The 15,069-nt window shown below is 49.6% G+C and overlaps 1 protein-coding gene across 1 annotated transcript in view; it reads left to right on the top strand.

Annotated features, from left to right (window-relative positions):
- Positions 1 to 15,069, top strand: part of BCL2L13 (BCL2 like 13) — a 48,477-nt gene that overhangs the window by 10,881 nt on the left and 22,527 nt on the right. The window contains exons 5-6 of the mRNA XM_075343586.1: positions 146 to 215; positions 399 to 542. Coding sequence (XP_075199701.1) covers positions 146 to 215; positions 399 to 542 — 214 coding nt within the window. The remainder of the gene's footprint in view (positions 1 to 145; positions 216 to 398; positions 543 to 15,069) is intronic.

The raw sequence follows: 15,069 nt of genomic DNA, 5'->3' as shown, positions 1-15,069 counted from the left end.
CTGTGCCCCCTTGTGGCATTATCCAGTATATCAGTAGTTTTTGGTCTCCACATCTATTGTGCTGAGTTGAGGACATTCTTTGTACCACACTGCAGTATAGGTGGGTGCCATATAAAGTTAAACACGTTTTGCTTCCTCCTCGCAGGAGCCCGACCTATGAGGTGTTCAAGAAGGAATCAGATGATGCTGCGTCACAGACCACCGGCTGGAATAAGGTGGGTGACGTCTGTGCCCCCCGTGCGGAGGGAGGCTCGGGTGAGGTAGAAGCTGCAGCGCCCCCTGTGCCTCAGGCAAAGAACTTTACACTAAGAATTCATTACTTGTTATTTTGCTGTCCCAGCTGTTGTCAGCACATGCTGGGACTTGTAGTCCTGACACCAGATCCTCTCTCCTTGCAGGTACTGGTACCTCTTGTCCTCCTGCAGCGCCTCCTGCTGGATCAGACGAGAAGCGGCAATCGCCAACTAGACAATCTCATACAACTCGGGGTCTCATATGTGGAAGACGTGTGCGCAGACTTCATCATCCAGCAAGGAGGATGGGTATGAGTGTGTAATACCGCAATAAAGTGCACAAGTAGCCAGCTATACAGAGATAACCACCCTGAATATTACATGAAGGGTACAATAATATAACTACTATAATACTGCCCCTATGTACAAGAATATAACTACTATAATACTGCCCCTATGTACAAGAATATAACTGCTATAATACTGCCCCCTATATACAAGAATATACTATAATACTGCCAATATATACAAGAATATAACTGCTATAATACTGCCCCTATGTACAAGAATATAACTACTATAATACTGCTCCTATGTACAAGAATATAACTACTATAATACTGCCCCCTATGTTCAAGAATATAACTACTATAATACTGCCCCCTATATACAAGAATATATCTACTATAATACTGCCCCTATGTTCAAGAATATAACTACTATAATACTGCCCCTATGTACAAGAATATAAATACTATAATACTGCCCCTATGTACAAGAATATAACTACTATAATACTGCTCCTATGTACAAGAATATAACTGCTATAATACTGCTCCTATGTACAAGAATATAACTGCTATAATACTGCTCCTATGTACAAGAATATAACTGCTATAATACTGCCCCTATGTACAAGAATATAACTACTATAATACTGCTCCTATGTACAGGAATATAACTACTATAATACTGTCCCCTATGTACAAGAATATACCTACTATAATACTGCCCCTATGTACAAGAATATAACTACTATAATACTGCTCCTATATACAAGAATATACCTACTATAATACTGCCCCTATGTACAGGAATATAATTACTATAATACTGCTCCTATATACAAGAATATACCTACTATAATACTGCCCCTATGTACAGGAATATAACTACTATAATACTGCCCCTATGTACAAGAATATAACTACTATAATACTACCCCCTATGTACAAGAATATAACTACTATAATACTGCTCCTATGTACAGGAATATAACTACTATAATACTGTCCCCTATGTACAAGAATATACCTACTATAATACTGCCCCTATGTACAGGAATATAATTACTATAATACTGCTCCTATATACAAGAATATACCTACTATAATACTGCCCCTATGTACAAGAATATAACTACTATACTACTGCCTCTATGTACAAGAATATAACTGCTATAATACTGCCCCTATGTACAGGAATATAACTACTATAATACTGCCCCTATGTACAAGAATATAACTACTATAATACTGCTCCTATGTACAGGAATATAACTACTATAATACTGCTCCTATATACAAGAATATACCTACTATAATACTGCCCCTATGTACAGGAATATAACTACTATAATACTGTCCCTATGTACAAGAATATAACTACTATACTACTGCATCTATGTACAAGAATATAACTGCTATAATATTGCCCCTATGTACAAGAATATATCTACTATAATACTGCCCCTATGTACAAGAATATAACTACTATAATACTGCTCCTATATACAAGAATATAACTACTATAATACTGCCCATTATGTACAAGAATATAACTACTATAATACTGCTCCTATATACAAGAATATAACTACTATAATACTGCCCCCTATGTACAAGAATATATCTACTATAATACTGCCCCTATGTACAAGAATATAACTACTATAATACTGCCCCTATGTACAAGAATATATCTACTATAATACTGCCCCTATGTACAAGAATATAACTACTATAATACTGCCCCTATGTACAAGAATATATCTACTATAATACTGCCCCTATGTACAAGAATATAACTGCTATAATACTGCTCCTATGTACAAGAATATATCTACTATAATACTGCCCCCTACGTACATTCTTGTACATAGAAGCAGTATTATCGTAGTTATATTCTTGTATATAAGGAGCAGTATTATAGTAGTTATATTCTTGTACATAGGGGGCAGTATTATAGTAGTTATATTCTTGTACATAGGGGGCAGTATTATAGTAGTTATATTCTTGTACATAGGGGCAGTATTATAGTAGTTATATTTTTGCACATAGGGGCAGTATTATAGTAGTTATATTCTTGTATATAAGGAGCAGTATTATAGTAGTTATATTCTTATACATAGGGGGCAGTATTATAGTAGTTATATTCTTGTATATAGGGGCAGTATTATAGTAGTTATATTCTTGTACATAGTGGCAGTATTATAGTAGTTATATTCTTGTATATAAGGGCAGTATTATAGTAGTTATATTCTTGTACATAGGGGCAGTATTATAGTAGTTATATTCTTGTATATAGGGGCAGTATTATAGTAGTTATATTCTTGTACATAGGGGCAGTATTATAGTAGTTATATTCTTGTATATAGGGGCAGTATTATAGTAGTTATATTCTTGTACATAGGGGCAGTATTATAGTAGTTATATTCTTGTATATAAGGGCAGTATTATAGTAGTTATATTTTTGTACATAGGGGCAGTATTATAGTAGTTATATTTTTGCACATAGGGGCAGTATTATAGTAGTTATATTCTTGTAGATAGGGGGCAGTATTATAGTAGTTATATTCTTGTACATAGGGGGCAGTATTATAGTAGTTATATTCTTGTACATAGGGGGCAGTATTATAGTAGTTATATTCTTATACATAGGGGGCAGTATTATAGTAGTTATATTCTTGTACATAGGGGGCAGTATTATAGTAGTTATATTCTTGTACATAGGGGCAGTATTATAGTAGTTATATTTCTTTGTCGCTCTATTGGGAGACCCAGACAATTGGGTGTATAGGCTATGCCTCCGGAGGCCGCACAAAGTATTACACTTAAATGTGTTAAGCCCCTCCCCTTCTGCCTATACACCCCCCGTGCTCCCACGGGCTCCTCAGTTTTTTGCTTTGTGCGAAGGAGGTCAGACACGCACGCACAGCTCCATAGATGGGTCAGCAGCAGCTGCTGACCATGTCGGATGGAAGAAAAGTGGGCCCATATAGGGCCCCCAGCATGCTCCCTTCTCACCCCACTCTTGTCGGCGGTGTTGTAAGGTTGAGGTATCCATTGCGGGTACGGAGGCTGGAGCCCACATGCTGCTTTCCTTCCCCATCCCCCTCAGGGCTCTGGGTGAAGTGGGATCCTATCGGTCTCCAGGCACTGAGACCGTGCTCCATCCACAGCTCCTAAGACTCTGCTGGATAGGAGCCGGGTATCGTTCAGGGACATGGCCCTGCTACTTGAAGGTACTCTGTGTCCCTGTGGGGACCGCGCACAGCAACACTCCAGCATTGCTGGGTGTGCTAGTGCACCGGGGACCGCGGCGCTGACCGGGTTAATGTGCCATTACACACTCGGCGTCGCTGAGTGTGTTTATGTAGGGGGACTACCGTACTACCGCCGCCGCCATGTTTTTAACACTGAGGCGCGGCTGGGACTTGTAGTGCGCCGGGGACTTCCGCGCGGCCGCGCTTTTATGGCAGCCGCGCTCATTACTTGAGTCCCCGGCTTGTACGGCCTAGTGTTTCCTCCTCCCGCCCACAGCCCTGACAGGCAGGGGAAGGGCGGGACGCTTTACAGACGAGCTGCAGTGAGGGCTGGAGCATGCTTTGCATACTCCACTCCCCTCACTGCACTGTGAGGCACCAGTTCCCGCTCTTTCTAAGGGTCACGCCCACGGCTTCCTCCTCTCTCAGGACGCCGGCAGCCGTGCCATTACACACTCAGCATCGCTGAGTGTGTTTATGTAGGGAGACTACCGCGCTGACCTCCGCCGCCATGTTTTGACACTGAGGCGCGGCTGGGACTTGTAGTGCGCCGGGGACTTCCGCGCGGCCGCGCTTTTACGGCGGCCGCGTTTATTACTCGAGTCCCCGGCTTTTGCGGCCTAGTCTTTCTTCCTCCCGCCCACAGCCCTGACAAGCAGGGGAAGGGCGGGACGCTGCACAGGATGAGCAGCACTGAGGGCTGGAGCATGCTTTGCATACTCCCCCCCCCTCACTGTCCTCTCCTCAGAAGCCGGCAGCCATTCCTGTCAGCTCCTTGAATGCTGCAGAGGGGGACAAATTCTGACAGACCCAGGCAGGGACCCTGGTGGCCTCACAACCGCTTTATGCGGGGGGTATGCAGCATCTGTGGTGCTAGCCACATTTGTGCAGGAGTGTAATTTTAAATCATATGTTTATAAGATATGCTTTACACTGTATGGTGCACAGTTGATTCTGTATAGATATTGTGTTGCTCAGGGAAGTCGACAGCATGGTGCCCATAAAAGGCAGGAGCGCCAAACCACAGGCTTACTATGCTGCCTGCGCCGCATGTACGACCCCTCTGCCGGCAGGATCCACTGAGCAATCCAGACCGGTATCTCAGCACAGGGGCACTGTTGAATCATTGCTCCCTGGCCCACCTCAGTTGGACCAGAGGTCTCCCCGGGGTGTCTCATAGATCCCAGAGTGAGGTCTCTGATACAGACCCCAGCCCCTGACCGTCTAAGCGAGCTCGCTGGGAAATTCCCTCGACATCTTCATATTGGTCAGGGTCTCAGCGGGGGGAATCCCTGGATGATGAAGCGGAGACAGCTGATCAGGATTCTGATCCTGAGGCCGCTCTCAATCTTGATACGCCTGACGGGGACGCCATAGTGAACGATCTTATAGCGTCTATCAATCAAAGATGCCACTCACAGGCAGATGGAGCTCTGGTTGAAATCCATCTATGAAGCTATCAGCGCTTCTTTTACACCAGCATTTGCAGCCGTATGGGTGCTACAAGCTATCTCAGCAGGTCAAGCGCAAATTGACGCAGCCACACAGACGTCGGCATTTGCGTCTTACGCTATTAATGCTGTCCTGGACTCTGCGAGCCGTATGGCGGTTGCCTCCGCCAATTCGGTGGTACTCTGCAGGGCCTTGTGGCTACGGAACTGGAAGGCAGATTCTGCTTCCAAAAAAGCGTTTAACCAGTTTGCCAATTTCTGGCGACCAACTGTTTGGCGAACGTTTGGATGAAATCATCAAACAATACAAGGGAAAGGATACATCTTTACCCCAGCCCAAACCGAACATACCCCAACAGAGGATGGGGCAGTCGAGGTTTCGGTTCTTTCGGGGCGCGGGCAGGTCCCAATTCTCCTCGTCCAAAAGGCCTCTGAATAGATCAAGGGCTCTCCGATTCATGGCGGTCTAAGTCAAAAAGACCACCGGAGGTGCCGCTACCAAAGCGGCTTCTTGATGGCTTTCGGTCTCCTCAATCCGCATCTTCGGTCGGTGGCAGGCTCTCCCGCTTTTGCGACGCCTGGCTGCCAAGGGTAAAAGACCGTTGGGCGAGAGACATTCTGTCTCACGGTTACAAGTTAGAGTTCGCCTCTCGTCCCCCGACTCGATTCTTCAGGTTATCCCCGCCTCCCGAGCGAGCCGAGGCTCTTCTGCAGGCACTGGGCACCCTGAGGGCAGAAGGAGTGGTGGTCCCTGTTCCTCTTCAGCAACAGGGTCACGGGTTTTTCTCCAACCTGTTTGTGGTTACAAAGAAGGACGGGTCTTTCCGTCCTGTCCTGGACCCGTAACTGCTCAACAAACACGTATAGACCAGACGGTTCCGGATGGAATCCCTCCGCTCCGTCATCGACTCAATGTCCCCAGAAGATTTCCTTGCATCGATCGATATCAAAGATGCTTTTCTCCACGTACCGGTGGCTCCAGAGCATCAGCGCTTCTTGCGCTTCGCCATAGAAAACGAACACCTGCAGTTCGTGGCACTGCAGTTCGGCCTGGCAACAGCCCCACGGGTTTTCACCAAGGTCAGGGCTACAGTAGTTGCGGTCCTCCACTCTCAGGGTCACTCGGTGATCCCTTACTTGGACGATCTGCTGATCAAGGCACCCTCTCAAGAGGCATGCCAACACAGCCCCGACGCTTCTCTGGGGGCTCTCCAGAGTTTCGGGTGGATCATCAATTTTCCAAAGTCAAATCTGACACCAGCCCAATCGCTGACATATCTTGGCATGGAGTTTCATACCCTATCGGCGATAGTGAAGCTTCCGCTGATCAACAAGCGTTCACTACAGAAAGGGGTGCAATCTCTCCTTCAAGGTCAAGCACACCCCTTGAAGGGCCTCATGCACTTCCTGGGGAAGATGGTGGCAGCAATGGAGGCAGTTCCTTTCGCGCAGTTTCACCTGCGTCCTCTTCATTGGGACATCCTACGCAAATAGGACAGGAAACCGACGTCCCTCGACAGGAACGTCTCCCTCTCTCAGGCAACCAAAGCTTCCCTTAGGGGGTGGCTTTCTTCCCACTTCATTATCGCATGGGAAATCCTTCCTACCCCCATCCTGGGAGGTGGTCACGACGGACGCGAGTCTGTCAGGGTGGGGAGCAGTCTTTCTCCACCACAGGGCTCAGGGTACGTGGACTCAGCAAGAGTCCTCGCTTCAGATCAATGTTCTGAAGATCAGGGCAGTGTATCTTGCCCTAAAAAGCGTTCCAGCAGTGGCTGGAGGGCAAGCAGATCCGAATTCAGTCGGACAACTCCACAGCGGTGGCTTACATCAACCACCAGGGCGGAACACGCAGTCGGCAAGCCTTCCAGGAAGTCCGGCGGATTTTGATGTGGGTGGAAGCAACGGCCTCCACCATCTCTGCAGTTCACATCCCGGGCGTCGAAAACTGGGAAGCAGATTATCTCAGTCGCCAGGGCATGGACGCAGGGGAATGGTCTCTTCACCCGGGCGTGTTTCAGGAGATCTGTTGCCGCTGAGGGAGGCCGGACGTCGACCTAATGGCGTCCCGGCACAACAACAAGGTCATGGCATTCATGGCACGCTCTCACGATCACAGAGCTATGGCGGCAGACGCCTTAGTTCGGAATTGGTCGCAGTTTCAACTCCCTTATGTGTTTCCTCCGCTGGCACTGTTGCCCAGAGTGTTACGCACGATCAGGGCCGACTGCCGCCGCGCCATCCTCGTCACTCCAGACTGGCCGAGGAGGTCGTGGTACCCGGATCTGTGGCATCTCACGGTAGGCCAAACGTGGGCACTGCCAGACCGTCCAGACTTGCTATCTCAAGGGCCGTTTTTCCATTTGAATTCTGCGGCCCTCAACCTGACTGTATGGCCATTGAGTCCTGGATCCTAGCGTCCTCAGGATTATCTCAAGACGTCATTGCCACTATGAGACAAGCTAGGAACCCAACGTCCGCCAAGATCTACCACAGGACGTGGAAAATTTTCCTGTCGTGGTGCTCTGCTCAGGGTTTTTCTCCCTGGCCTTTTGCCTTACCCATTTTTCTGTCCTTCCTTCAATCTGGACTGGAAAAGGGTTTGTCGCTCGGCTCCCTTAAGGGACAAGTCTCAGCGCTCTCTGTGTTTTTCCAGAAGCGCCTAGCCAGACTTCCACAGGTACGCACGTTCCTGCAGGGGGTTTGTCACATAGTCCCTCCTTACAAGCGGCCGTTAGAACCCTGGGATCTGAACGGGGTGCTGATGGTTCTTCAGAAACCACCATTCGATCCAATAAGGGATATTTCTCTCTCACGACTTTCGCAGAAAGTGGTTTTTCTAGTAGCAGTCACTTCACTTCGGAGAGTGTCTGAGCTAGCAGCGCTGTCATGTAAAGCCCCTTTCCTGGTGTTTCACCAGGACAAGGTGGTTCTGCGTCCGGTTCTGGAATTTCTCCCAAGGGGGGTACCCCCCTTTCATCTCAATCAGGATATCTCCTTACCTTCTTTTTGTCATCATCCAGTTCACCAATGTGAAAAGGATTTGCACTTGTTGGATCTGGTGAGAGCACTCAGACTCTACATTTCTCGTACGGCGCCCCTGCGCCGCTCGGATGCACTCTTTGTCCTTGTCGCTGGCCAGCGTAAAGGGTCACAGGCTTCCAAATCAACCCTGGCCCGGTGGATCAAGGAACCAATTCTCGAAGCTTACCGGGCTGCCGGTTCCCTCAGGGCTCTAGGCCCATTCTACCAGAGCCGGGGGCGCGTCCTGGGCTTTGAGGCACCAGGCTACGGGTCAGCAGGTGTGTCAGGCGGCTACCTGGTCGAGCCTGCACACTTTCACGAAACACTATCAGGTGCATACCTATGCTTCGGCGGATGCCAGCCTAGGTAGACGAGTCCTTCAGGCGGCAGTTGCCCACCTGTAGGAAGAGGCCGTTTTACGGCTCTATTACGAGGTATTATTTTACCCACCCAGGGATTGCTTTTGGACATCCCAATTGTCTGGGTCTCCCAATGGAGCGACAAAGAAGAAGGGAATTTTGTTTACTTACCGTAAATTCCTTTTCTTCTAGCTCTAATTGGGAGACCCAGCGCCCGCCCCTGTTTTTTTGTGTACACATGTTGTTCATGTTGTTTGGTTTCAGTTCTCCGATATTCCTTCGGATTGAATATACTTTACACCAGTTTATAATCTTTTCCTCCTTCTTGCTTTTGCACCAAAACTGAGGAGCCCGTGGGAGCACAGGGGGTGTATAGGCAGAAGGGGAGGGGCTTAACACTTTTAAGTGTAATACTTTTTACGGCCTCCGGAGGCATAGCCTATACACCCAATTGTCTGGGTCTCCCAATTAGAGCTAGAAGAAAAGGAATTTACGGTAAGTAAACAAAATTCCCTTCTTTTGCACATAGGGGCAGTATTATAGTAGTTATATTCTTGTACATAGGGGGCAGTATTATAGTAGTTATATTCTTGTACATAGGGGGCAGTATTATAGTAGTTATATTCTTGTACATAGGGGGCAGTATTATAGTAGTTATATTCTTGTACATAGGGGGCAGTATTATAGTAGTTATATTCTTGTATATAGGGGCAGTATTATAGTAGTTATATTCTTGTATATAGGGGGCAGTATTATAGTAGTTCTTGTATATAGGGGCAGTATTATAGTAGTTATATTCTTGTATATAGGGGGCAGTATTATAGTAGTTATATTCTTGTATATAGGAGCAGTATTATAGTAGTTATATTCTTGTATATAGGGGGCAGTATTATAGTAGTTATATTCTTGTATATAGGGGGCAGTATTATAGTAGTTATATTCTTGTACATAGGGGCAGTATTATAGTAGATATATTCTTGTACATAGGGGGCAGTATTATAGTAGTTATATTCTTGTACATAGGGGGCAGTATTATAGCAGTTATATTCTTGCACATAGGGGCAGTAGTATTTCCGCACTATATTGCTGCCCCCGTATGTGTTACAGTTTCCGTTCTCTTTTCTTCCCTCTGATATTTGCACATTGACCTCTTGTCGCCTGTCTGTCACTTTCTACGCTTTGTGCCTCTCCTTGTAGAGGAATTCGCCGTCACTCTTTATCAGCTCTGTCCTCGGTGTGTGCGCCGCCTCTGTCCTCGGTGTGTGCGCCGCCTCTGTCCTCGGTGTGTGCGCCGCCTCGGTCCTCCCTGTCTGCCGCCTCTGTCCTCCCTGTCTGCGGCCTCTGTCCTCCCTGTCTGCGGCCTCTGTCCTCGGCGTGTCTGCGGCCTCTGTCCTCGGCGTGTCTGCGGCCTCTGTCCTCGGCGTGTCTGCGGCCTCTGTCCTCGGCGTGTCTGCGGCCTCTGTCCTCGGCGTGTCTGCGGCCTCTGTCCTCGGCGTGTCTGCGGCCTCTGTCCTCGGCGTGTCTGCGGCCTCTGTCCTCGGCGTGTCTGCGGCCTCTGTCCTCGGCGTGTCTGCGGCCTCTGTCCTCGGCGTGTCTGCGGCCTCTGTCCTCGGCGTGTCTGCGGCCTCTGTCCTCGGCGTGTCTGCGGCCTCTGTCCTCGGCGTGTCTGCGGCCTCTGTCCTCGGCGTGTCTGCGGCCTCTGTCCTCCCTGTGTCTGCGGCCTCTGTCCTCCCTGTGTCTGCGGCCTCTGTCCTCCCTGTGTCTGCGGCCTCTGTCCTCCCTGTGTCTGCGGCCTCTGTCCTCCCTGTGTCTGCTTTGGGTACTAGAGGTGGGGGGAGAGAGAAAGGCGCAGATAGGGTCTTACCCGATATAACTCTGATTAATGTAAAGTAGAAAACACTCACCTATTTCGGTTGTGCCAGTTACAACCCCTTAAATCGCATTTGAGTGTCAGCGTGGTATTAAGCAGCGGCCCCGTACATGGCAATGTAATAATACAGGAAAAGGGAAAAAACGGGTTTTAGCCGCGCTAAAAAACCACTGGTGTTGAATTGATTAAAATTTCTTTTTATTTCAGCATTTCCAACGCGTTTCCGAGACAAGGTCCGTCTCCTTCCTCAGGGAAAAAAGAAATCACTTTCTTTTTTCCCTGAGGAAGGAGACGGACCTTGTCTCGGAAACGCGTTGGAAATGCTGAAATAAAAAGAAATTTTAATCAATTCAACACCAGTGGTTTTTTAGCGCGGCTAAAACCCGTTTTTTCCCTTTTCCTGTATTATTACACTCCCTGTGTCTGCGGCCTCTGTCCTCCCTGTGTCTGCGGCCTCTGTCCTCCCTGTGTCTGCGGCCTCTGTCCTCCCTGTGTCTGCGGCCTCTGTCCTCCCTGTGTCTGCGGCCTCTGTCCTCCCTGTGTCTGCGGCCTCTGTCCTCCCTGTGTCTGCGGCCTCTGTCCTCCCTGTGTCTGCGGCCTCTGTCCTCCCTGTGTCTGCGGCCTCTGTCCTCCCTGTGTCTGCCGCCTCTGTCCTCCCTGTGTCTGCCGCCTCTGTCCTCCCTGTGTCTGCCGCCTCTGTCCTCCCTGTGTCTGCCGCCTCTGTCCTCCCTGTGTGTGCCGCCTCTGTCCTCTGTCCTCCCTGTCCTCTGTCCTCCCTGTCCTCTGTCCTCCCTGTGTGTGCGGCCTCTGTCCTCCCTGTCCTCTGTCCTCCCTGTGTGTGCGGCCTCTGTCCTCCCTGTGTGTGCGGCCTCTGTCCTCCCTGTGTGTGCGGCCTCTGTCCTCCCTGTCCTCTGTCCTCCCTGTCTGCGGCCTCCGTCCTCCCTGGCTCGGGGATTACAGCTGGAGGGAGGGTGAATTCTCCCCGGATAATTCGGCAGCTGCCGGTGATTTCCTGTGGATTACCGCAGCCGCCCGTCGCTCTGTGCAGATGTCGGCCACGTGCGGATCCTCTGCGCTCAGTGACCTCCTTTCCTCTGGACTCTGCTGCTGCGGCGCCTCTTTGGCTCATGTTGCTCAGTTTTTTGCTGTCTTTTCTTACAAATGCCCCTTATGATGATATGTGGGGGCTTCCGGGTGATACGTTCCGATTGTTGGGGGCGCCCCTATTTTTTTTTTTGGCTGCTGTATTGAGAGACCTTGAACCTATTGGCGGACACCGTGTAAATATAGCGGGTGCACTAGACAGCGGGGGAGGGGTTCACAGCCCTTAACCATTTAAAGGGCCGGTAACCCCCAGCTTATAATGGTGTCGGAACGTTTTAAAAGGAGCCCCTGGGGACATAAAATTGTGATCATTGAGGACAGCGCACCCCAGAGTGGCTGATAACAGAGAGCAGTACCTTGTAAGTACCTCTTGCGTTCACTGCTCCCCTGTATTGAGTGGCTGATAACAGAGAGTAATAGATTGTATTCACCTGTTGTACTTTCAGCCTCGCCCCTGCCTAGAGTGGCTGATAACAGAGTACAGTGGCTGTGCCATGTCTGGTTATTGATCTGCAGTGTGTGCTCTCTCTCTGTCCCGCTCGCTCTGGCTCCCGCTCGCTCTCTTCCCAGCATTGTTTTGGCATCACTTTGCCATTTGCCCCGCAGCCTCTTTGAAGCCTAAAACAAATCTGGGTCGCCCCTCCTCCCGGTGTCTGCTGTGCGCGCGGTACCCGTCGTGTGCGCGCCGCCCCTCCTCGCGGTGTCTGTGGTGTGCGCGCCGCTAGTCTCCGCTGCTCCCGGCGCAGATGTTCCTGTCTCCTCTCTGACTCCGCTGCTATCTGCCGTCTCGCGGGGTAAGACCTCCACTTATGTGGCGTCTATTTATTTATTGGGGGCAGGGGGTGCGCAGGCGTTTAACCTTTACGTGACTGTATTATCGCTTAATATCGGCGATCGCGGACATTTGATCACTTTGTTTTTATTTCATGTGTTGCGTTGTTTTTGTTTTTTCTTCCAGCGATTGTTATAATTTAAAGGGCCGGCGCTGGATAATAATTTTTCATCATTGCCGGTCCGTGATATTATAGCAATAGCAGAAGCGCCATGTATAAAGGCACCGGGACCTGACACCCCTGAGGGTCGAGGTTTGCTCATCCTGAGCCTCCTGATGCATGCGCAAGAAGTGGTAGAAGTGCGTACGTGCTGCCTGCAGCTGGCATCCCTCTGTCAGCATCGTTTCTTCCGCTCCGTTACCCGCAACGTTCACACCCAGCCCCCGGGTGCAGGCGTCGTACATTCTCAAGTCACAGCCGAAGCTGCGCTTGATGACACGTTCCAGCTTTGACAATTGATGACGCGTTGCAGCTTTGGCGTTTTCAAGCGTTGCAGCTTTGGCATTTACTGACGCGTTGCAGCTTTGACGATTGATGACACGTTCCAGCTTTTGCGTTTGCTGACGCGTTCCAGCTTTTGCGTTTGCTGACGCGTTCCAGCTTTGGCGTTTGCTGACGCGTTCCAGCTTTTGCGTTTGCTGACGCGTTCCAGCTTTTGCGTTTGCTGACGCGTTCCAGCTTTTGCGTTTGCTGACGCGTTCCAGCTTTTGCGTTTTCTGACGCGTTCCAGCTTTTGCGTTTTCTGACGCGTTCCAGCTTTTGCGTTTTCTGACGCGTTCCAGCTTTGGCGTTTGCTGACGCGTTCCAGCTTTGGCGTTTGCTGACGCGTTGCAGCTTTGGCGTTTGCTGACGCGTTGCAGCTTTGGCGTTTGCTGACGCGTTGCAGCTTTGGCGTTTGCTTACGCGTTGCAGCTTTGGCGTTTGCTGACGCGTCAGCTTTGGTGTGTACTGATGCGTTGCAGCTTTGGCGTGTACTGATGCGTTGCAGCTTTGGCATTTGCTGACGCGTCACAGCTTTGGCGTGTACTGATGCGTCGCAGCTTTGGCGTGTACTGATGCGTCGCAGCTTTGGCGTGTACTGATGCGTCGCAGCTTTGGCGTGTACTGATGCGTCGCAGCTTTGGCGTGTACTGATGCGTCGCAGCTTTGGCGTGTACTGATGCGTCGCAGCTTTGGCGTTTCCTGACGCCTTGCAGCTTTGGCGTGTACTGACGCGTTGCAGCTTTGGCGTGTACTGATGCGTCGCAGCTTTGGCGTGTACTGATGCGTTGCAGCTTTGGCGTGTACTGATGCGTCGCAGCTTTGGCGTGTACTGATGCGTCACAGCTTTGGCGTGTACTGATGCGTCACAGCTTTGGCGTGTACTGATGCGTTGCAGCTTTGGAACATTACGTTCCAATGAGACTTAATCTCCCACAATGCAACACAGCAGTGTCTGTACTGTCCCTTTAAGAGCTGCTTTTCTGGCCGAGGTCCCAATTCTGCATTAATTGCTGTAATTTATCCCTAATGCGTTTTATTACCGGGAGCCAAGAGCGGCACCGGCGGCCCATAATGCACCGGGAAGGGGCGATCATTGATCGGGTGTTAATGGGGCACCGGGGGGCGCTATTCTCCCATGTAACCGTCATTAATCGCCGGTTTCAAGGTCTCTGTTTGCTGTCAGTGAATGTGAACACGTCTGGATTGTGCTGGGGGTTTGTCGCAGTGTGTCAGTGCAGGAGCTGCTGTGAGCGGAGCATCGGACCACGTACATAAATTGTGGCGCCATATTGTGCCCCTTCCTCCTCCCGTCCTCAGACTGTTACATAAGCGGCTGCCCGGAGCCGGCGGCAGCGAGGAGCGCGGCATGCTGGGTATTTATGCTCTGACATTCCTGCAAATAAAGCAGCTTTAGTGTCCGCACTGATGAATTTCAGTCCGCAGCCCTTAAAGGGACACACGCAGCGCAAATCACCGGACAGTTATATAAGTTACATTCACCTGGAAACCATCAGCAAGGAGGCAGACAAGCGACATATGTAATGCACCCGGCGGCCAACATCACTGCGGAGCTGCGCTCTGTAAATCGCCCAGAAGAGAAGCTCCGATGGCGTCACTTTCCGTCTGAGCGCTCTCCGGGCAGCGGCTCCAATAATTCCTGGCACTTACTCCGCTCCTCCGAGACTTTACTGCGTCTCACAAGTTACTTATCATACAAAGATCAAGAACATCTGAGAGCGGAGACCCTGGAAGAAAGCAAGACGCCTCCCGGAACACATCCACAGCGCTCCGCAGTATCAGGCCCTGTGCGCACTAGGCGGTTTTACCTGCGTAGAAGTTATTGACATCGCTGACGTCAGCAGTACAGGAGATAATCACAGCAGGTAATGATCTCATCTATGCTCCTGATGGCAGCGCTCGGCATCCCCTGCAGTGACCTGGGCTGACCTATTGATGTTAGCTCAGGTCACTGCACGGCTCTCCCAGCCAATGGGGAACATTCTGTTTTTCTTTGACTGGGACAGTGACTATGGTATGGATCATCGTGGGACCCCCTTATTGGATTACGCCAGACCTGGAATTGATTGTTCTTTTCAATAAATTGGTGAAAGAGGGAATGTTTTGGGGAATGTTTTTTTTCAAATAAACCTTTTTTTGTTGTCTAGTTT

This window comes from Anomaloglossus baeobatrachus, chromosome 4 (assembly GCF_048569485.1).
Source record: "Anomaloglossus baeobatrachus isolate aAnoBae1 chromosome 4, aAnoBae1.hap1, whole genome shotgun sequence".
Taxonomy (NCBI): Eukaryota; Metazoa; Chordata; class Amphibia; order Anura; family Aromobatidae; genus Anomaloglossus; species Anomaloglossus baeobatrachus.
This window is presented reverse-complemented; position numbering and strand designations above follow the sequence as displayed.